Below are 23699 nucleotides of genomic sequence, written 5' to 3'. Positions count from 1 at the left end.
GTTACTATGTGTGGCGGAGCATGGTTGCTTATGCCTGTAATCCCAGCACTCTGGGAGGCAGAGGCGGGCAGATCACATGAGGCCAGGAGTTGGAAACCAGCCTTACCAATAAGAGAAGACCCCCCCCCATATCTACTTTTTGAAAAAAAGAAGTTACTGTGTGTGTTTAGTGTGTGGTCAGTACATGGTTTGAGGCACTTTTTATTTGGAACAACCCTCACACTTAGTACTAACCACAGAGTTTCATAATTCTTTAATTGTTATTTTATAATACAGCCTTCAGATCAAAGTACTAATAACATTAATGTATTTTTTTTTAATTTTCTGCTTCATTTCACAAAGGATTTGAGGCATTGATGCAAACCATAATTTAGAACAAAGAGTTGAAAAGGGGTTATTTATAATCACTGTCTTTTCATATTTTGTTATAAATTTTTGAGTTTTTACATAAACAATATGTTACATATTATAATTTTTTTTAAAATGCAAAAATCTCCTCTCCCACCTTATTTCTTTTCCCAGCTTCTAACCCTGGAGGAAATTGGTATCAACAGATTTCTGCGTATTATTTCAGAAATAACTAAAGCATAGACTTCCCCCTCGACGCCCCCCCCCCTTTTTTTTTTGAGATGGCATCTTGCTTTGTCGCCCAGGCTGGAGTGCAGTGGTGCAATCTCGGCTCACTGTAACCTCCACTTCCCAGGTTCAGGCAATTCTCCTGTCTCAGCCTCCCGAGTAGCTGAGATTATAGATGTGTGCCACCATGCCTGGCTAATTTTTGTGTTTTTAGTAGAGACAGGGTTTCACCATGTTGGCCAGGCTGGTCGCAAACTCCTGACCTCAAGTGATTCGCCCGCCTTGGCCGCCCAAAGTGCTGGGATTAGAGGCATGAGCCACCGTGCCTGGCCTTCTTTCCTCCTTGTTATGCAAATTATTGCATACCGTAAGTAATGTTTTATACCTTGCTTTTATCACATAAATATTTATCTTGGAGGTATTTTCAAAGTGAAGCATAAAGAACTTTCTGATTTTTTTGGCTGTTGTTTAGAAGCTCTGTAATTTATTTGGCCAGTGCCCTGTTGATAGGCACGTAACTTTCCATCAGTATAGACAGCCCTGTAAAGAGGAACCTTGTACACAAACGATTCCGTATTTCATTTCTTCTGCAAGTATATTTTGAGCACCTGCTCTGTGCTAGGCAGTGTTCTAAGTTCTGGGAATATAGCAGTGAGCATATAGACCCCTCTCTCAAGCTGGCACCCAAACTGGGGAGACAGCAACAAATAGGGAAACAACCATATATACAAATGGGTAGGGATGGTAAGTGCTTTGAAGAAAAATAAGGTAAGGATCTCCGTGAACAGAGGAAAGGTAGGCAATAGCTTGACTAGTGAAGGGCGGGTCAGGCCCCCCAACCTTACTTACCTGCCATCCATCCAAACTTCTAAGGCCCATAGGATAGGGGGATGCTAGGGAATTGTACTCCAAGAATGAAAGTGAGGGACTCAGAGCACATTATTTCAGCTGTCAATATAAAACAGAGGGTGAGTCCTATTAATCTTCATTTTTTCAGTCTCAGACCCAGTTAGTGTTGCTCAACCTTTTTTTTCCCTCATTATGATCCAAAGCCTTCCTCCTTTTCCCCAAGAGCCTTTTTAGACATGGTCCCCCATCGTTCCCCCCATGAAATTTTAATACAGGTAATAGACATAGTTGATATCAGTTATATACTGTGGCCATTTGGAGGGCCACAGACAGTTATAACAGCTAAGATTTTTTATTTTTTGCCCCACTCCCCAAGAACCAGTGTCTTAGAGTCTCACAGAATGTAGACTCTCAGACTATAGCTCTCTGGCTTGCCAGCCAGGCTGTTGCTGTGTGATTGTTGGCAAAATCACAGACAGAATTGTCTTGGTAGAAATCCCTTTGTCTTTGAAATAAGAAAGAAGTGATTGTTTCTTAGATGTGTGTCACCAGAGAAGCCCTCTGGTTTGTAAAATTACAAACCATTGGGAAACCTTCTGGTTTGTAAAATTAGTTGGTGTTCAGGGAGAGTAAAGAGGTAGAATGACTGAGAATTTTAGGAAGCCTAAGATGAAAATAGGAGGAAAGAGTTAGGGAGAAGTTCAGCGCAAAAGGGGAAAGCCTTCCTGTTCCCCACCCCTCTCTGCTCCCTCATTTTCTTATTCGTATTTTAGCATCCCATAGCATTTAAAAAATAAACATGTATTCAACACTTCTAGGTATCAGGGAGTAAGCCTGCACACATGTTAACTCATTCCATCCTCGTATATTAACTAATTCCATCCTCACAACAGCTGCTTGCAATAGGTTATAATATTCTGCTTTACAGATGTGGTTAAGAGAGTCATGCACAAAGCCCTTCCAAGTCAGCGCTGGTCCTTCTCACACCACTCTGTCCCTCTGCCACTAACACATGATAGCATAATGTAGTAGAGTTGGCTGTGTAGTGACTGCCTCTGTTGCTAGAATATGAACTCTCTACAGGTAGGAACAGTGTTTATTCATCTTTGCCTATCAAGCTTTGAGTGTAGTATGTGGCACAGAGTAGGTATCTTATTAATGATGGATGGATGGATGGACAGACTGACAATTGAATACACTTATGTGTGAGTAAAATTATTTCTTGAGTGAGGGGACCCACAAACCTTTCCATCTATAATCTGGTCCTGCAGGTCTCTGCAGTCTTGGGTTCCACGCTACTAAAACTTGATTTTATCAAGATTACTTGGGGTCTCCTTGAAGACAAGTAGTTAAAAACTCTTCTCAGTCCTTGTTTTGGTTACTCCTTTCACACCTGACTCTGCCTCCCTTGGTTCCCCCCTGCCATTCTTCTCTGCAGCTGGGTAGCATCTCCATCTCCATCTCCTTCTCCTTTGTAGATTCCTCTTTGTAGCATCTTAAAATCAAGGAGACTCAGGCCACTGCCGCAGAGCAGTGAAACAAACAAACAACAACAACAAAAATATATATATATATATTTCCCGGCTATAGATTGCACTTCCTAAATATCTTATCTTTTTAATGGAATCTAGGCATTAAGGATATAGCTGTGAACAGAAAGGTCAAGGTCCTTGTCCTCATCGAGGTTATGTACTAGTGAGGGAGACAGAATACACAAGCTGGAGGCATCTCATTGCCTAACCTCAAATTATACTTCTAAACTATAATAATCAAACCAGCATGATGCTGGCATAAAAACAGATGCATAGGCCAGGCATGGTGGCTCACGCCTGTAATCCCAGCACTTGGGAGGCCGAGGCAGGTGGATCACAAGGTCAGGAGTTTGAGACCAGCATGACTAATATGGTGAAACCCCGTCTCTACTAAAAATACAAAAATTGGCCAGATGTAGTGGTGCATGCCTGTGATCCCAGCTACTCAGGAGACTGAGGCAGGAGAATCGCTTGAACCTAAGAGGCGGAGATTGCAGTGAGCAGAGATCATGCCACTGCACTCCAGCCTGGTCGGCAGAGTGATACTCTGTCTCAAAAACTAAAACTAAAAATAAATGCATAAATCAGTGGAACCAAATAGAGATAAATTCACATATTCACAGTCATCTTATTTTTGACAAAGGCACCAAGAACATACATTGGGGAAAGAATATCCTCTTCAATAAATGGTGCTGGGAAAATTGAATATCCATATGTAGAAGAAGAAAACTAGACCCTGTCACCATATACAAAAATCAAATCCAAATGAATTAAAGACTTAAATCTAAGACCTGAAACTGTGAACCTACCAGAAGAAAACTTTGGGGGAAACTCTCCAGCGCATTGCTCTCATCAAAGATGTCTTGAGAAAGACCTCAAAAGCGCAGACAACCAAAGTAAAAATGAGCAAACACAAATGGGATCATATGAAGTTAAAAAGCTTCTGCACCACAAAGGAAACAATCAACCAAGTAAAGAGACAACCCACAGAATAGGAGAAAATATTTGCAAATTACCCATCTGACAAGGGATTAATAGCCAGAATATATAACGATCTCAACTCATAGGAAAAAAATCCAGTTTTAAAATGGTCAAAAGATCTGAAAAGATATTTCTCAAAAGAAGACCTACAAAATGGCCCAAAGGTTTATTAAAAAATGCTCAACATCACTAATCATCAGAGGAATGCGAGTCAAAACTTCAGTGAAATATCATCTCTTGCCAGTTAAAATAGTTTTTATAAAAAGAACAGTAATGGATGCTAGCAAGGATGCGGAGAAAGGGGAACCCTCATATATTGTTGGTGGTAATGTAAATTAGTACAACCACTACGGAAAATGGTATAGAGTCTCCTCAGAAAACTAAAAAGAGAACTACCATAAGATCCAGGAATCCCACTGCTGGGTATATACCCAAAAGAAAAGAAATCACTGTATCAACAAGGTAACTCGTACTGCCATGTTCATCAGAGCACCATTCACAGTAGCCAAGATGCAGAATCAACCTAAGTGTCCATCAACAGTTGAGTAGGTAAAGAAAATACAGTATATACACACAATGGAATATTCAGCCATTTAAAAAAAGAACAAAATCATGCCACTTGCCACAAAATGGATCCAACATTATGTTAGGTGAAATAAGCCAAGTACAGAAAGACAATTATTGCATGTTCTGTCTCATGTGGGAGCTAAAAAAGAAAATTGATCTCACAGAGATAGAGAATAGAATGATGGTTGCCAGAGGCTGGAAAGGATAGTAGGGTGGAAGGAATAAAGAGGGATTGGTTATTAGGTACAAAAATACAGTTAGATAGAAGTAACATAATCTAGTGTTAGGTAGCACAGCAGCGTGACTGTAGTTAATGATTTTTATTATATATTTCAAAATAACTAGAGTGGAATTGAAATGTTCTAGCACAAAGAAATGATCAATACTTGAGGTGATGGAAACCCCGATTACCCTGATTTGATCATTATACATTGTACCCTTGTATCAAATTTCACATGTACTTCATAAATACAACTATTATATATCCATAAAAACTAAAAATTAAAAGATAAGTCTGAGCAAAAAAAAAAAACCCCAAACACAGCAATTTCAGATAATGATACATGGTATAAAAAAATGTGAAAAGGAAATGGAAAAAGCCTCTCCTTACTCTGACAGAAGCAGTTGAAGAAAATTCACCGTAAGAGCTACAATTTTGGCAGAGGTGTTAATGGAAGTGCTACAATGATTTGAGGAATTATTTGTACACATACACGTGTACTGTAACATAGTGTTTAAGCAAGCTCTGGAGCTACACCGCCTAAATTCCTTTTTTTTTTTTTTTTTTTGAGACAGTCTCTCACTCAGGCTGGAATGCAGTGGCGTGATCTCGGTTCACTGCAACCTCCGCCTCCCAAGTTTAAATGATTCTCGTGCCTCAGCCTCCCAAGTAGCTGGAACTACAGTTGCACACCAACACACCTGGCTAATTTTCATGTTTTTAGCAGAGACGGTGTTTCCCCATGTTGGCCAGGCTGATCTTGAACTTCTTACCTCGAGTGATCCGCCTGCCTGAGCTTCCCAAAGTGCTGGGGTTACAGGCATGAGCCACCATGCCCAGCCTACACTGCCTAAAAATCTTAGCCCCTCACTCACATGCTTTATGGTTCTGCACAAATGACTCCATCTCTGTTCCTTCACCTGCCAAGTGGTGATAATTACGTCGCCTAACCTACAGAGGTGTCATGCAGGTTCAATGAAATAATGCATGGAAAGCCCTTCAACAGAGACTGGTGTGTGGAAAATGCTCAGTCAATAGTAGCTGGTTTTATTGTTCATGTGGACTTTATTTTTTAACCATCTCCCATCTTCCCTTTGCTTTTTCAGCTCCAGGGGCTGAGCCACAATGTGATCTTCACCTTGGATTCCTTGTTAAAAGGAGACCTAAAGGGAGTCAAAGGAGTAAGTGTTCAGAAATTTGATTTTCACTTTAACTTGAAAGGATTGATTTTTTTTTCCCCTCTTTTAAGATCGTAGTAGTACTTGTATTTGAAAGAGTCTTTGAACATTTTCAGCATTAAAAATGCTCTTGGAAAATGGTCATTGGAAAAAATGTGCCACTTCACATAATGGTATTGACAGAGGAATGAGATTAGGCACTTTCAAGAAGATTGGGAAGGTTCTCCATGGGTGGGAGAGAGAAGTTAAGCCCGAGTCTTCGTTCCCACAGTGTGACCACTGGGGACCCAACCTCTCTGAACCTCAGGCTCCTGCTTCATCAGCATGACCAGGGCGCTCACCCTTCTTTCCTCTCTCATGCTTCTTGTGTATATAATACATGGTGTGATGTTGGCCAGGCACAGTGGTCATGCCTATAATCCAAGCACTTTGGGAGACCATGGCGGGCAGATCGCTTGAGCCCAGGAGTTCAAGACCAGCCTGGGCAACATAAAGAGACACCCATCTCTACAAAAAAAAAGTACAAAAATTAGCCGTGGATGGTGTTGAGTGCCTGTAGTTCTAGCTACTCAGGAAGCTGGGGTGGGAAGATCGATTGAGCCTGGGAGTTCAAGGCTGCATTGAGCTGTGATTGCGCCACTGCACTCCATTCTAGGCAACAGAGTGAGACCCTGTCAAAAAAAAAAAAAAAAAAAAAAATAGTGTAATGTGCATGAAAGTGAAGCTCCCAGTGTCCTATAAAGGAAGCGATTCTTGCTAAGATGTTATTTCAAAACTATTTATTCATTTTCAGCCAAAGTCGATGCAATTTTAATTTCATTTTCTCTTTTCTAAGGATCTCAAGAAGCCATTTGACAAAGCCTGGAAAGATTATGAGACAAAGTTGTAAGTGGCTTTTTGCTTAGTTTTTGTTTTTTAATATTGTTGTGAATTTTGAACAACAAAAAAAAAAACTGGAGAAAGGACACAGACCTCTTAACTAATAACTTCTCAACAAAACTTGTTTAGTATATCCTCTAGTATATCCTTATTAGGGCTAAGAGGTTGGGTACACTGACCTAAAGTGGTTGCATCTCCTGTGCTATTTGTCTGAAAGGAGAGGTACTTTTACTATCAGTTGTTTTGGCATTTATGGCTGCTGATACTATCAAGTTATAGGCCTATGGCTCTCATTATAGATAGCATGTAATTATAGACCATTTATGTTTCTGTATAGTATAACAATTGGGAAATAATAAAAGTAACAGCTAATACTGTGACATCTTGGTGCCTGCCAGGACCTGCACTAAGTGTTTTTTGCATGTATGACCTCTTCACAGGAAACTATCTGTACAACTTTACTCTCTGTTTATATACATCAGGGAAACTGAAGCCTAAAGAGGCTAAGGGGCTCGTGAAAGGCTAAAAAGCTAGTTATGTGTCTATCTGGCATTCACTCCAGGTCTGTCTGACCACAGAGCCTCAGCATAGCATGGGCACTGAGGTCAGACCACCAACCTTGTGGAGTTCTTGTTAGGAATTAGGGCACTAAGCACTTTGCAAGGTGCTCGGACCATCTTGATACTGTGTGTAATTGTACCACGTTCCTTTATTATTATTACTATTATTACTCTGAGACATTTTAACACCAAGCAGGAGGGTGGGGAGGGAGGAGATATGTATTTTTAAAGCTTTTAGTAAAAGTCTTGGACAACTATAAACATAAGAGAATAAAACATTTCTGTAGGCAGCAATAGCAACAGGATAAAAACAGGCAAAAGAAAAGCAAATTCAGGATTAAATATGTTTTTCCCAAACTACTTTTGTAATTATGTAAAAAGTGCATTGTTAGGGACTTGCTGTTTTAGGAATATATCCGTACATTGACAGTTCTAAATGCAGCAGAGAACAAAAAGGTTATTAAAATGGTCAACTGATAAATGAATGCTGTGGGCTATGAATCTTTCTGTATGAAAAGTGGGTCATGAGTACTCAAATTGTAAGCTAAGTACTGCCCCTGCCCAGAGGCAGTGGTGCTTAAACTTGGAATCGAATAGAATTAAGTACTTAGAAAGTAGGAGGACAAAGAGGGAAGAAAAAACCTTGTGCTTTACTTGTAGAATATGTCTTCTTTGTAGGACATAGGAACAACAAAACATGATGTAATATGTGCTTTGTCAACTAAAGTACTACCAATATTAGGTAGTACAACTATTTCTATTGTTTAAAATCTCTGTTGGCTAAAGACCTACAAGTATCTGGTGCTTAGTATTATAAATGACTTAAAATATGAAGCATTCTGAGATGGTACAGGTGCTCTTCCTTGTACTTCTCACTCAACATATGAACTTGTCTGGCTTTTCTTTTTTTTTTTTTTTTTTGAGGCGGAGTTTCACTTTTGTTGCCCAGGGTGGAGTTCAGTGGCATGATCTCAGCTCACTGCAGCCTCTGCCTCCTGGGTTCAAAGGATTCTTCTGCCTCAGCCTCCCAAGTAAGTGGGATTACAGGCGCCTGCCATCAACACCCAGCTAATTTTTTGTATTTTTAGTAGAGACAGGGTTTCACCATGTTGGCGAGGCTGGTCTTGAACTCCTGGCCTCAGGTGATCCACCCACCTCGGCCAAAGTGCTGAGATTACAGACGTGAGCCACTGTGCCTGGCCTGGCTGTTCATTTTTCTATATTGTCCTCTACAATCTAAATTTGGTGTAGACTACGACCACTTTATTCTTATATATGGTGTTAATCTACCAGTGCCTAATGACTCATAGTATATGTACTATTTCATTGAAGAAATAAAAGAATTATTCAGACCTGGAAATGTATAACAGGAATAGCAAGTTGAGTGGGTCCCAAATTTAAGACCTTATGAAGGCAGGTTTTATTTGTTTGCTTAGTAAATCCCTGTCAACAGTTTTCCTAAGATAGACTTCTTTGTCACTGAAGTATGGTATAGTGGTGCAGGAAAGAAAGAAAATAAACATTTGTCTCTTTGATGTACTGGGACTCATGTGGTTATAAGTTACAGAAAACAAAATGACTCCACACAAAAAAAGTTGATTTATTAGTTTTGGTAATGGAGAAGGCTGGACGTTTTCTGTGGTCTTCCGTTTAGAACTCTGGACGCAGTGAAGTTTGCAATGATTTAGATCACAGACTGAGAAATCATTATCAGTTTTGTGACCTTGAGCCAAAATACTTAATTTTGATGATCCTTACTTGTAAAATAATATAAAAAATTACCTACTTCTCAGGGTTGTTGTGAGGACAACATAAGGTGGTGTGTTGAAGCAGTTGTCACAGTATTTAGCATAGGGAAGTCACACAATAAATAGTTTCTACTGAGTTTTGTAAGAATCAAATTTCATTTGGTCAAAATGATAAATGTACATAAACTAAAACATCAGATAGTGCTTTTACTAGTTAAGACTTACTCTGACAGCATATAATGGAAACCCCAAATAACAGTGGCTTCAACATTGTTAAAGTTTATCATAGAACAGAGCGTTCTAGGATGGACCAGGTACCCTTTGTAGCAAACTCTCACTTACCTGTATTGTCCTCCGCAATCTAAACTCAGTGATTTTATGTCATACCTAATGGTACAGGGTTCTTTACAAATCATGACAGGGAAATATTAAATAGGCAACAAATGTGCTTCTAATGGAAACACAGAGGCCCTCTGCCTGCCCCTCTTGATCCTGTTAGTCCCTTCCCTTTTTCCAACTCTTTTACCTGCTTCCTGACTTTCTACACCTTCCTCAGTATTCTCTTGCTCTTTCTAGCTTTAGCTGTGATGTATTGCTCTGGTAGACGAGGATTACATTCCCTTGCACAGACACCCCATCACTTTTGCACCCTGTTCATCCATTAGGGTTAATAGAACAATTTTTTATTAAACTAGTTTCAGTGTTTACATTTTTATAGGTATTATAAGCATTCATTGCTAATCTGAATGTTAGAATAGGATTACATTTCTGTTCTTAGAGTACAGTTGTTTGCTTTTTCTTAATGACATAATTGCCTTCTTTCTTCATTTGCTTAGTTCTATGTGAATTTTCTGTGAATTTTTATCTGTTCCAGCAGATGTCAGACACCTGTCAATATTTGTTTATAAAGTACATTACTTATTTTATTATAATGATTATATATCTATTAGTATTAAATTGTGTCCGTTTCTTTTTTTCTTTCCTGGAGACATCCCTTTCCAGAGGTCTTTAGATAAGCTGTTACAGCTGCCATTCTGGGATAGCATTTGACTCTTCAGTTTTAAATCTACTTCCTCTTGACTAGTATAGTTCCATATTTTGGTGGCCCATTACCTCCAGTAGTTTTCAGAGAACAGCTGTAAAGGAGGCAAAGATTTGAGGTTTTGTATTTCCAAAATTATTTTCATTCTGCCACCACAAAAAGTGAGAGTTTGGCCAAATATATAACACTGATTTTATAATAATTTTCAGGCACGGTGGCTCACGGCTGTGGTCCCAGCACTTTGGGAAACCAAGGTGGGCAAATCGCTTGAGGTCAAAAGTTTGAGACTAGCCTGGCCAACGTGGCAAAACCTTGTCTCTACTAAAAAATACAAAAATTAGCTGGGTGTGGTGGAGGGTGCCTGTAGTCCCAGCTACTCAGGAGACTGAGGCAGGAGAATCGTTGAACCAGGAGGTGGAGGTTGTAGTGAGCAGAGATCGGACCACTGCACTCCAGCCTGGGCAACAGAGTGAGACTTTGTCTCAAAAATAATAATAATAATTTTATATCAAAATGTTGAAGGCATTTTTCCATTGTTTTCTATTTTCCAGTGTTGCTAAAAAAAAAAAAAAAAAATCTGATGTCTTTCTGATTCCCGTTTATTTGTATGTGATATGTGGTTGTTGTTTGTTTCATTTATTTTCGGTTAGAGAATATAAGGTCTTGTCTCTATAAAAGGTTTTATGAAGAGTCTTCAAGTGCCATGGTATGTGCATTGTTTGCAATTTTTGTTTACAAGTTTTAGTTCATCACACCTGGAAACTTCTTGTAATTCCTCCTGTTTTTTCTTTTTTTTCTCTTTCTGGAATTTTCATTATATAATATTTGACTTCCTAGACTGTTCTTACAATTTTCCTCTCTTTTCTGTTCTATTCATAGTATATTTTAGGTTATTTTTTCAGTGTTTTTTCCCCACTGTTTCTGTTAGCTTTTTTATTTTGGCTGTCATTTTAAATTTCTAACAGCTCTTTTGCTCAATTGGGTTTTTGTTTTTTTTTTTTCTTTTGCCTTTTTGTAGTTTCTGTTTCTTGTTTCGTAGATGCAATATTTTAGCTGAAGATTTAATGACATTTTTCTTTTATCTGCTCCCTTATTGCCTCTGTTTCCTTCCCAACCCTCCCCCTTTTGTTATTAATACTTTGCTCACCCTCACTTTCATTTTGGGGACTTACAATCTTTGGGTGCATTCATATTTCAGAGCAAGGTACCCAAAGACTAAAAGCTCATATGCATCATTAGAAAGCAGAAAGCCTTCTTTTTAGGTTTCGAGTTGTAGGATGTGAAGGCAGCTCTTTTATAGGGGTTTTCCAGATGTCAGTGTCTGAGGTTTGTCTCAGAGCCTTGCAGTTCTTTCAGGCTCCTGTTAGTAATCACATATGGTGGCATTTTGGAAGCTATGTAAGTGAGGGAGACAGAGAACCCTATAGTTTGAGGTACTCTCCTCTCTTCAGCCTTGCTCTTCCAAATATTTATTGAATTCTGTCATCCTTTTTTGTCTTCAATTCTCTTGTCTTTGGGAGATTATCTGTTCTTATGCCTTTACTCTCATTTTAGTGGCATCACTGGAGGAAGAAGAAATAAAAGACATGTATGTTTAAGTCACCATGGTAAATTGAAAGGCTTATTAAATTATGCCTGTCCCTCCATATTTCTTCTCTTCCTACCCACATCAGTGGGGAAAGAGCTGAGATTTATTCTCTTTCTGTTAAAATCCGTTATTCCTCTTTGACTGCCACGGTGGCATGATTAAAGAGTTTCTTAAATATAATAGCATTAGGGTATTAGAGTCAATCCCAACTGGGTTTAAAAGTAGATTTTCCATTGGGTTGATTGGTGGATTTTCCACTGTGTCTGTGTATAGGTAAGGATGTTGACTTTCTTCAGGGTTGGTTTCCCCTACCACCACAACTTAAAGAAGAGTTGAAGGTCAAATCAGTTAGTCTTTGCATTCACAACTGGAAATTACTGGTTGTTTCTGAAATTAGAAGTCCATTTTCAGGTTAATGGATTTTTGGAAAGCAGGCTATAATCATTGGTATTATTACCAGATTATCATCTATCAGAGCAGAGCACTAGCATCAGCTACTATAGGTTTAATGTGGGCCTTTCTTCTTTATCACCTGGTTGCCCCTGGCCACCTTCCCACACACAGAAGAACATTTTCATAGGATTCCAAATTATATGTTGGGATTTCTTCTGAGTTTTGTACAGCCCAGTGACAAGTGGTTGACTGATTAAAATGTGTTCTTGGAATATGGAAATAGCTCAAGTTTAGAGGAATATTGGAAATTACCTTTGACTAAATTTTGTACATACCCACAAAGACCCATTATATACTTTAATTATTTGAAATAATCGAAGTCTTGCAAGCTATCGATATTCAGGGAAAGCCTCATGCCTCCAACTTTCTGATTCTTTTTTATTATAAAGTGCTTTACCCAATAGTAGGTAGACTATCAAAATTTCTTTGTGCCTACCAAAATGTAAGAGAATGTATATGAATCTGTCATGTGTAAGATCAAAGGAAAAATGTAAAGGGTTTCCCATATGAAAATCCATGCAGTGTGTGTGTGTTCTCTTTGAATGTAGGCTTTTACTTCTGATTGATTCTACCAACTTAAGAATTCTTGCCTCTTAACTTTGGAAATTAATAATCAGTGGCTTTTGTTAACAGAAAGACATGAGTGTGGTTTGTTTTTAGTAGACTTCCTTCTTGAGCAGAAGATACAGAGAGTTCCCATATGCTCCCTCCCCCGACACATGCACAGCCTCCCCCATTATCACTGACCCCCATGAGAGTGGTACAGTTGATACAGCTGATGAACCTACATAGACACATCGTCACCCCAAATCCATAGTTTGTATTAGGGTCTGCTGTTGGTGTTGTACATGAGTGTTTTGTTTTGTTTTTAATAATGACATTGGCTTTAATTACAGTACAAAAATTGAGAAAGAGAAAAGAGAACACGCAAAACAACATGGGATGATCCGCACAGAGATAACAGGAGCCGAGATTGCGGAAGAAATGGAGAAGGAAAGGCGCCTCTTTCAGCTTCAGATGTGTGAAGTAAGAATGGACTTTTCCATCATTTGCCTAGGATTGTAACAACTGTAATCTTTTCCTGCTAGTCAGCAGTCTTTATGCCTAAAGGCAGACTGTATTTGATTACTAGAGAGGAAACTGTTTCTTAAGGATTCTAATCTCCATTTTTCTCCAAGCGTTTTGGGAACCTGCCATTGCACTGTTGTCTCATATTTTGAGCCTTGGCCCTATGGGGCTGTTTTAAGCCAAAACAGGATTCTTTGGTGAGAACCTTAATGTTGCTTGTGAGTGACTGTGGGAGGAAAACATTGGTGAGAGGTAACACTGGTGAATATTAAGTTTTATTGGTATATGTTTAGAGCATGTTTTTTTAACCATATGTCCAGTTTGAATGAAAACTCAAATGAAGTTGCCATTAAGAAAGCTGATTTCATGAAAAAATGCAACAGAAAGCATGCTGCCTTAAACTTAGAGCATTGGTTCTCAAACTGAATTCCAATTGAACATGAACACTTCTTGACCTAAACCAACCTTTTCTGACACTGCTGTTGAGCAAGAGTTTCTTCTGCAGTTTTTAGAAAATATTAAAGTGGAAAATTGTCTCAAATTTTTTTCTTCCCCTAGATTTTTTTCTCCTTTCCTTTTCCTTCCTTCCTCTTTCTTCCCTCCTTCTCTTTCCCCTTTCCCCTTTCCCCTTTCCCGTTTCCCCTTCCTTCCTTCCTTCCTTCCTTCCTTCCTTCCTTCCTTCCTTCCTTCCTTCCTTCCTTCCTTCCTTCCTTCTCTTTCTCTCTCTCTCTTTCTCACCTCTCTCTCTCTGTCTCTTTCTCTCTCTCTCTCTCTTTTTTCTGTTTCATAACCCATTGGCTCCTTGAGTTTGTGTGCTCATGAACCTTTTCACACAATAAAACAAGTAAGCAAGCAGCAAACAGTGTCAATAGAAAATCTTGACCAGTACACAGTACAAGTATGCTACTGTGTTTAGTTACCTGAATAAATTAGTAGGTTATTCTTATTTTTATTCTTTCATTTTTGAGTAGTAAAAATTCTTTCTGATTCACCTCTTTTTCCTAAAATTTCAATATCCTATGGTATATTCTTTGATGAGAATGCTATTCTACTTACTTTCTGCAAAAAACAATCAGGTTTTTGACCACATAAACTGTACGTTTGAGATCCACTGCACCAAGGGGAAATAACAGTTCTAGAATGTTTTGCTGTGTTTTATTTCTGCTTGTTGAGTAAACTAATCATAAAATAATTTATAAAATGCTAACACTCTAGTCAGTTTGTTTTGTACACTTTGTGACTGTGCGAAATCAGCATTCTCTAAACTGTCTAAAGGACACCAAGCTTGGTAACTTGTGCAGATTCAGGGGTGATGTTCAGCCACCTGAACCCATGGCTGAAGTAATCAACATAAAATCCTGTTTTATTTTCACAGTATCTCATTAAAGTTAATGAAATCAAGACCAAAAAAGGTGTGGATCTGCTGCAGAATCTTATAAAGTATTACCATGCACAGTGCAAGTGAGTAGAATATTGCAAACCCCCTGTACTTCATTATTTATCTTAATCCTTTTCATATCTTTTCTTCATCTCATGACTAAATAAAGTGATATAATGACCTTTTTCAGCTAAATGGATAAGAAATAGTGTCTTCCATCTTCAGTATTTTATACAAATCAGTAACTCAAATTAGGGCTTAAAAATGCTGTCTTCCTTAGAAGAAGACAAATACTTACAAATACTTCTTCCTATATTTGATCGCCTGTGGAGCTCTTATTACAGATGCATGATCCCCTGCCACTAAAGAGTCGTTTCTGATGACCCCCTTCCCTGACTCTTACTTGGCATTTTGCATTTTTTTTTTTTTTTTCCTTTGAGACGGAGTCTCACTCTTTGTTATCAGGCTGGAGTGCAGTGGTACGGTCTCGGCTCACTCTAATCTCTGCCTCCCAAATTCAAGCAATTCTTCTGCCTCAGCCTCCCTAGTAGCTAGGATGACAGGTGCATGCCACCACACCTAGCTAATTTTTTGTGTGTGTTGTTAGTAAAGATGGAGTCTCACCATGTTGGCCAGAATGGCCATGATCTCCTGACCTCGTGATCCGCCCACTTTGGCCTATTATTGCACCATTTGCACCATGTATTTCCACCTGGGGTCTTTGGTTTTGTTTTGTTTCATCTAAATTAAATGAATTTAAATAGTTTGGGCATTAAGAATACTTTGCATTTATACATAGATTCCTATTAATTGGTGTTATATTTTGAAAGATACCCGTTGTTCTACACTGGCACCATTTTTGTTTGCCTATATTGCAGGGCTATCTTTTTATTGTGTTTGTGATTCTGTGGTGCCACATTTGCTTGTTTACTTATTGGGTTAACTTTCATGGGTTTTCTGGTAGAGTCTGTGTGTGAAAATGTGCCGGTTACACACACAGACTCTACCAGAAAAGTAAAGTCTGTATTCGTTGATGAAAGTTATACAGAAAATAATGCAAGGACCTTCCAGAAGTGGAATGGACAGCTCCCATAAGCATAATAATGTAAAGGTCGTTTGGACTAGATAAAATACTCTCAAAAAAGTTAAATTCTTAATTTCCTTTGATCTTTCTTAGTCTTTTCAATAGTTATATTTAGAGAGATATCTGTATTCATCTAAAACATTTAAGGAGGTCAGCATTAATATTATGACAAAAGCACAAAGCTTGGGTTAGACAAATTGGATGAGTCCACATTTTGGCTCTGCAGCTAGGTAACTGTATTCTTAATCAGGTACTTCACTAAACCTCAGTATACTCACTTGTCAAGTTGGGTTACGGTTCTGTAGCAACCACCTTAGGGTTTTCGTAAGGGCTATAAAAAGTAAAAAAGAGAATGTATATGGAGTGCTTAGCCCAGTGCCTGCAGCCTTGTGTGTATTGACAGCTGTGATGATTCTAAGTGGCATTTAAAATTATTTATTTATATATTTTATTGTCTAGGATATTTCTCTTGAGGAAAACCTTTTTGATGATCAAATTGTTGTTTACATAAATTTGATGATAACTTTTTTTTCAAAGTACATTCTACCTTACATAAATGTCTTTCAAAAATAAAAATAATATATTGAAGTAGAAACAGTTTTCACCTTCTTAAGATTAAGTTTGTTTACTGAAGACCTGGAATAACTAACTTACTTTTGGCTTTGTAGTGTGGTTGGGCAGTTATGAAATTTTGGCCTGTGTTGTAATGGTCCCTGATTTTAGTATTGGGTGGAATTTTTTATCTTTCATCATATTTAGTTTTCCTGGAAACGTTTAATTCCTTTGAAAGTTTTAAAGAAATTAGTGAATCTCTCAGTCTCCTGAATTCTGCAGTACTTCGGCAGCAAAACTGATTTCACCTGACTTTAGATATCTATTTTCACGTTAAATTCTCTAAGTTTATAAAGAAGAGTTTGGCCTACACAAACAAGAGTTTTTCAAAATAGAAGATGCTTTGTAAATTATACATATATTAGTCTTCACTAGTAATGGTGATTCTAACTTGTATAGCTATTGTGTCCCCGCTTTATTCTCTTATTCTTTGCTTTTTCCCTTTCCACAAATAGTTATTAGTCTTTTACCAAAGTTCAGGTACTGTGCCCAGTTCTGGGATAGAGATAAAGCAAGGCTTTTCCCCTCAGGAGTTAATTGTCCAGGTGCAGGAAGTAAGTCAGATCCATTATTAATCATCATGGGGCTGGACAGTGACAGGTACCATGGGGCATCAAGAGGAAGAGAGGTGTGGTGGCTCACACCTGTAATCCCGACACTTTGGGAGGCTGAGGCAGGTGGATTATTAGATTACAGGAGTTCGACACCAGCCTGACCAACATGGCAAAACCCTGTTTCTACTAAAAGTACAAAATTAGCCTGGTGTGGTTGTGCATGCCTATAATCCCAGCTACTTGGGAGGCTGAGGCAGGAAAATCGCTTGAATCCAGGAGGTGGAGATTGCAGTGAGCCGAGATTGCGCCATTGCACTCCAGCCTGGGCAACAGGAGCGAAACTGCGTCTCAAAATTAAAGAAAAAACAGAAGAGAGACACCTGACCAGGAGGACTGAGGAGAAGGTACTAGCACCTTGAAGGAAGTGGTGGGACTTGTCATTGAACTTGGAGGATAGCTAGGATTTTGTTACCAGATTGCAATCTGGTAGAAGAATGTCCCCTAGGTCAGAGAGAGATCATCAGAAGAAAACCCTAAACAGTAAAAACCTTGTAGGGAGAGAGATGTTCTAAGACATCAAGTAGTAGAACCATGTTTTAAGGTGATTCAACTAAAAGTTACTCCATGGTTGGAACCCAAGAACTCTTATCACAGCAAGAAGCCAGAGTAGTTTCCTTTATTCTTTTCTACTTCAGTCAGTTCCTCAAAACTCTTAATAGGTATATTGTATGGACCTGTTAAGCATTCTCTACTTAGGTGTTTTTTTGTTTTGTTTTGTTTTGTTTTGAAGATTTATTCTTCTCTGTACTTACTTCAGTTCCCAAAGTGATTTTCAGTACAAAGTCAGCTGGTACTCAACAGTGAATTTGCCCAGGTAATAATAGTCACGACACTTCAGTGTGGATGAAGCTACAAAAATGGAGAAGTAAATAAAAGGAGCAGAAAAGAAGGGCTTTTAACTGTTTCCAACCCATTTCAGCTCACTTACACTAATTACTGCTCAATTTCAGACATGAACATTGTCGGTAACATGCTGCTTTCCAAACAGACATATCCTCCAGTTCACCTGCTCCTTTTACCTCTTCACAAGTGTCATTATGACCTGCAGAGTTAACAGCATTTATAAACATTGCTTTATTATCTGTCATTTTACAGGTAATAAGAATAACAGCTAACATTTACCGAGAGCTTATTTTCTAGGACAAATTATATAGGCCCTGCCTCTAAGTTCTTTACATGTGTTTTCTCATTTAATATATCCAACCCTCAAGAAATTGTAGCTCAGAAAGGATCAGTATATTGCTAAAAGTCACGTTAATTCATTTAATAAATGCTTAGTAAAGGTGTCAAAGGAGACAAAGTAAGCACAGGAAACCAAAGAAAAATATAAATTGGACTTTAAAAACTTGTTCATGGAAGTATATTATCAAGAAAGTAAAAGACAACCCACAGAATAGGAGAGAGTATTTACAGAACATTTTTCTGATAAGAGTCTGATATCCAGAATATGTAAAGAACTCAACAATAGTCCAGGTGTGCTGGCTCACACCTGTAATCCTAGCACTTTAGGAGGCCAAGGCAGGAGGATCACTTGAGCCCAGGAGTTCAAGACCAGCCTGGGCAACACAGGGAGACCCTGTCTACAAAAACAAATAAAAAATAACCCAGGTGTGGTAGCGCACGCCTATATTCCCAGCTACTTGGGAGGCCAAGCTGGGAGGATCGCTTGAGCCCAGGAGATCAAGGCTACAGTGAGCCATAATGACACCACTGCACTCCAGCCTAGGCAACAAAGCAAGACTCTGTATATTAAAAAAATTATACACACACACACACACACTCACAAATGGCCAGAAAAACACGTGAAAAGGTGCTCAACATCATTAGTCAACGATAATTACAAATCAAAACCTCAATGAAATAGCACTTCACACCCACTGGGATTGTTGTAATTTAAACAAAAATCTTGGTGTGGATGTGGGAAGATTGCAACCTATGCATTGCCAATAGGAATGTAAATGGTGAACTTCTTTGGAAAACAGATTCGAAATTTCTCAGAAAGTTAAACATAGAGTTATTTAAATAAAAATGTATACATGAATATTTATAAGAACATTATTTACAATAGACAAAACACAGAAACACCCAAATATCCATCAGCTGATAAAAGGTTAAGCAAAATGTCGTATATCAAAATGGAACATTGTTCAGCCACAATGCTGAATGTGAATGAAGTATTGATACATGTTACATATGGGTGAACATTTAAAACATTAATGCTAAGTGAAAGAAGCCAGACACAAAAGATGGCATATGTTCACTAACCCAGCAGCTCTCTAAACCCCTTCGTTTAGAGGATTTTATAGAGGTTTTATTACATAGGCATGATGATTAAATCATTGTCTGTTGGTTGGCCCAATCTCCAGCACCTCTGCCCTCCCCAGAGGTGGGAGGAGGGGTGGGGGCCGAAAGTTCTGAAGCTAGTTGCATGGTTGGTTCTGTAATGAGACTAAAAAGATATTCCATGAATTGTGTATTATAGTGAGGTGACTGGTACAGAGTAAATACTCATTTACATGTTAGCTGCCAGTACTGTTACTGTTGTTTATTTTCGAAGATCTTGTTATGTTACGGTAATTTGTAGAGAAAGTGGCTAAGAGATAAATGAGACATCCTTGAGGTAATTTTCCCTTCTGTTTGGAAGATTTATGTGTTAAGTGTAGTGATAGGTAATCAGAACTCACACATGTGCTTCACTTTCCAGCTAACAACACTTTTATCTGTAGTAGCTCATCTGATGCTTCTTGAAACTAGAAAATGTCCACTTTGAAGATGAGCATGCTGTTATTCAGACAGGGTGAATAACTGCCCAGGGTTACCGTGTGTAGATAGTAAAGTTTAGAACCAAAATATAAAATATGATACGGTTTTGACTCCTACGCTTTTTTTTTTTGGAGACAGAAGTCTTGCCACTCTGCCACCCAGGTGGCAGTACAGTGGCAGTATCTCTGCTCACTGCAACCTCCGCCTCCTGGGTTCAAGTAGTCCTCCTGCCTCAGCCTCCCAAGTAACTAGGACTACAGGTGCACGCAGCCACTTCCAGCTAATTTTTTATTTTTTTATTTTTTATTTTTAGTAGAGACAGAGTTTTACCGTGTTGCCCAGGCTGGTCTCGAACTCCTGAGCTCAGGCAGTCCGCCCACTTCCACCTCCCAAAGTGTTAGGATTACAGGCATAAGCCACCACCCCTGGCCCATTTTTTTTTTTTTTTTTCTTTTTGAGTCAGAGTTTCACTCTGTCACCCAGGCTGGAGTGCAGTGGTACAATCATAGCTCACTGCAGCCTCAACCTCCTGGGTTCAAGTGATCCACCCACCTCAGTCTCCCAAGTAGCTGGGACTATTGGCATGTACCACCACGCCCAGCTAATTTTTGTATTTTTTGTAGAGACAGGGCTTCACCATGTTGCCCAGGCTGGTCTCAAACTCCTGGGCTCAAGCAGTCTTGCCTCAGCCTCCCAAAGTGCTGGTATTACAGGCATGAACCACGTGTGCAGTAGCCCTTGCATGTCCACTAAACTAGGACCAGCTAAAACAGAAGAGAGAAAGGAGGAACAGAGAAGCCACTGCCCTCTGTGAAATGTTTTGGCAGGTCGTGGTGGCTCTCTGTCTACCCTGTCCACAGCTGGAACTATGACCCTCAAGGAGAAGAGAATGAAGCTCAGAGGGACAGTGCAGATGACAGCAGGTCACCCTTTGCTTTTTATGGTGTCACTAACACATTGCTAATGACTGCCATGGTTATTTTATTCTTCTCCTACAACTCGTCCTCCTTTCCTGCTCCTATTTCTTACCAAAACTAGAACTTGGCCCTCCCTAAAATGACTTTCTGCAAGGGGCTCGCCTCCGAATTGTTCATCCCAGACAAAATGTAGATTCTTTAATTTTGTTTTACCTGAGTAATACATGATATCCTTAAGAAAAAAATTAGAAACTGAAGTTAAGGAAGAATTTTAAAAATCCTGTAATCTCCTCACTTAGATGATTGCTAGATTCACGTATCTGGTTTGTTTTGTTTATAAAAATGGGATTATGCTACAGATTAAAGCAATTATTACATTGATTTTTCTTTGTCTCTGGTATGTAACAGTCTGAATAATTGAAGCAGAAGGAAAGTAAATTTGTTTGGAGTCTTCAGCCTTGTAGTTGGCAGGAATTTTCATTTTTATCAATGCCATTTCAAACTAAAACAGTTCCATCTTTCTCCCTAAAATTTATAATGAGTTCTTCAGTATTTATTTTGTGCTGTTCAAATATTTGCTTATTCTTTATCTAGAGTGGTGTTGTCCAGTAGAACTTTCTGCTATGTTGAGAATGTTCATATTCTTTACCATCTATATGGTACCCATTGGCCACACGTGGCTACTAAGCGCTTGAAATATGGCTTGTGAGACCTCAGAAACAGAATTTTTCATTTCATTTTTAATAACCACATGAGACTAGTGGCTACCATATAGGAAAACACAGATCTAGAGCATTCTCATTGAAACTCACTTTAAGACGAGATTTAATTAGTGTTCTCTTATTTTTAAAAAAAATGTTTGTTTCAATCGTTTCTGAAGTACAGGAGGCTTTTGGTTACACGGTTAAGTTCTTTAGTGGTGATTTCTGGGATTTTGGTGTACCTGTCACCCAAGCGAAACTCACATTTTTTTAAGCATAATGATTAAATTCCCTTTATGTTGAAAGTGAAAATGAAATACCTTTTCAAAAATATCTACAAAGAATCTGTATCCCTCTGCAAAGGAAACAGTTCCTTATATGATAAAGTTATGCAGCTCCAGGGAAGAGAATGATTTCCTGAACACATGCTAACTGCTCCACCCTTTGCTGGGTGGTTTCACATGTCCTATCTGTATTATTTGCCCATTTACACATGAGCAAACTGAGGCCAAGAGAAGTTAAATGACTTACCAGAACACAGATTCTTGGTCGTAATCATCTGACCCCAAAGCCATTGCTTTTACTGTTGTAAAGAAGTCCTGACAACATCCATCTTAAATTTAAGTGCTCTACCTTCAAGACTTTTCTCCAGAAATTACTTAAGTGCAGTATCAGAGACTGAAACTGATTTTGCTGTGATTAACTTTGTACCCATACTTTTAACTCGTGGGCATATATCCCTTCCTTGATGTAGAAGATGCTGGTTACAGGTTAACACTTATGGATGGCCTGGCCTGCTCTGTGCAGAACATTGCTAACCTCTCTAGGTCTGGCACTTAGGCCTGGGCACACGTGCTCAGCAAAGCCACTGCTTTGACTATCAGGTCTAGAGAATACTGCTTATGGGGTAGCAGCCGAGTTGAGTCTTGGTAAAAGAGAGTTTAGCAGGCAGGCTGATACGGTTTGAATCCATGTCCCCCATCCGAATCTCACCTTGAATTGTAATCTCCGTAATCCCCACATGTCAAGGGGACCAGGTGGAGTTAATTGAGTCATGGGGGCAGTTTCCCCATGCTGTTCTCTTGATAATGAGTGAGTCTCACAGGATCTGATGGCTTTTTAAGTGTCTGGCATTTCTCCTGCTGGCATTATTCTCTCTCCTGCCGCCCTGTGAAGAGGTGCCTTCTGCCATCGTTGCAAGTTTCCTGAGGCCTCCCTAGCCATGTGGAACTGTGAGTCAATTAAGCCTCTTTTCTTTATAAATTACCCAGTCTTGGGTATTTCTTCATAGCAACATGAGAATGTACTACTACACAGGTATAGAGGGGAAGAGCATTCCAGGCAGAGGAATAGCGTATGCAAAGGCTGAAGTGGGGAAGGATGGATAGAAAAAGAACAAGCAACTAGAAATAATGTAGCATGGTTAGACCTTGGAGTTTTTAAGGGAAAATGGTAGGAAATAAAACTGAGAAGTATTCAAGGATCAGAACATAAACTTAAAATTCTATACTCAGAAGTTTAACTTGCATCGCTATAGGCAGTACCGAAAACTCAAATGCTAGAAAGTAAGGGTTTTAGGCCAGATTTTAAAGGTGGCTCACACCTTTAATCTCCGCACTCCGGGAGACCAAGGAGGGCAGATTACTTGAGTCCAGGAGTTCGAGACCAGCCCAAGCAATGTGGCAAAACCTCATCTTTACAAAAATAATAATTAGCCAGGCATGGTGGGGTGCACCTATAGTCCCAACTACTCAGGAGGCTGAGATGGGAGGATCACTTGAGCCCAGGAAGTCAAGGCATCAGTGAACCGCTGCACTCCAGTGTGGGTGACAGAGTGAGACCCTACCGAGAGAGAGAGAGAGAGAGAGAGATGAGGATTTATATGTGTTCATGTGTTTTTCAGTTAAATGGTTAACCAAAAGGCCCATTTTTCCTCTCATCACTGTTGCTGAAAAACTTTCTAAAGGTAGTATTTTTCTTCCTTATTTCAATAAGGTTTTTGTGCCAAAGATGTCGCCTTAAAAAATGTTGTAACTTGTAGGATTTCAGTAATCACTCTGCAGGCCACTTCTAATAGTCTCTATTATTGCCACTGAATATACATATTAAGCTTAAAAATATGGCTTTTAAGATACGCCTCAAGCTGGGCGCAGTGACTCATACCTGTAATCCCAGCATTTTGGGAGGCCGAGGTGAGGAGATCACTTGAGGTCAGGAGTTCAAGACCAGCCCGCTCAACTTGGTGAAACCCCGTCTTTACTGAAAATACAAAAATTAGCCTGGTGTGGTGGCGGGTACCTGTAGTCCCACCTACCCGGAAGGCAGAGGTTTCAGTGAACTGAGATAACACCACTGTACTCCAGCCTGGGCAACAAAGTGAGCCTCCATC

General features: G+C 39.2%; 1 protein-coding gene across 4 annotated transcripts in view; it reads left to right on the top strand.

Annotated features, from left to right (window-relative positions):
* The window catches only part of ASAP1 (ArfGAP with SH3 domain, ankyrin repeat and PH domain 1), a 395104-nt gene that overhangs the window by 245651 nt on the left and 125754 nt on the right, over positions 1–23699 (top strand). For all 4 annotated transcript variants that reach the window (XM_008001545.3, XM_008001541.3, XM_073018360.1 and 1 more), the window contains 4 exons: positions 5832–5906; positions 6739–6788; positions 13070–13199; positions 14617–14702. In XM_008001545.3, coding sequence (XP_007999736.1) covers positions 5832–5906; positions 6739–6788; positions 13070–13199; positions 14617–14702 — 341 coding nt within the window. The remainder of the gene's footprint in view (positions 1–5831; positions 5907–6738; positions 6789–13069; positions 13200–14616; positions 14703–23699) is intronic.

The sequence above is a fragment of the Chlorocebus sabaeus genome, chromosome 8 (assembly GCF_047675955.1).
Source record: "Chlorocebus sabaeus isolate Y175 chromosome 8, mChlSab1.0.hap1, whole genome shotgun sequence".
Taxonomy (NCBI): domain Eukaryota; kingdom Metazoa; phylum Chordata; class Mammalia; order Primates; family Cercopithecidae; genus Chlorocebus; species Chlorocebus sabaeus.
Note: the sequence above shows the minus strand (reverse complement) of the source record. Positions and strands in the feature narration are given on the sequence as shown.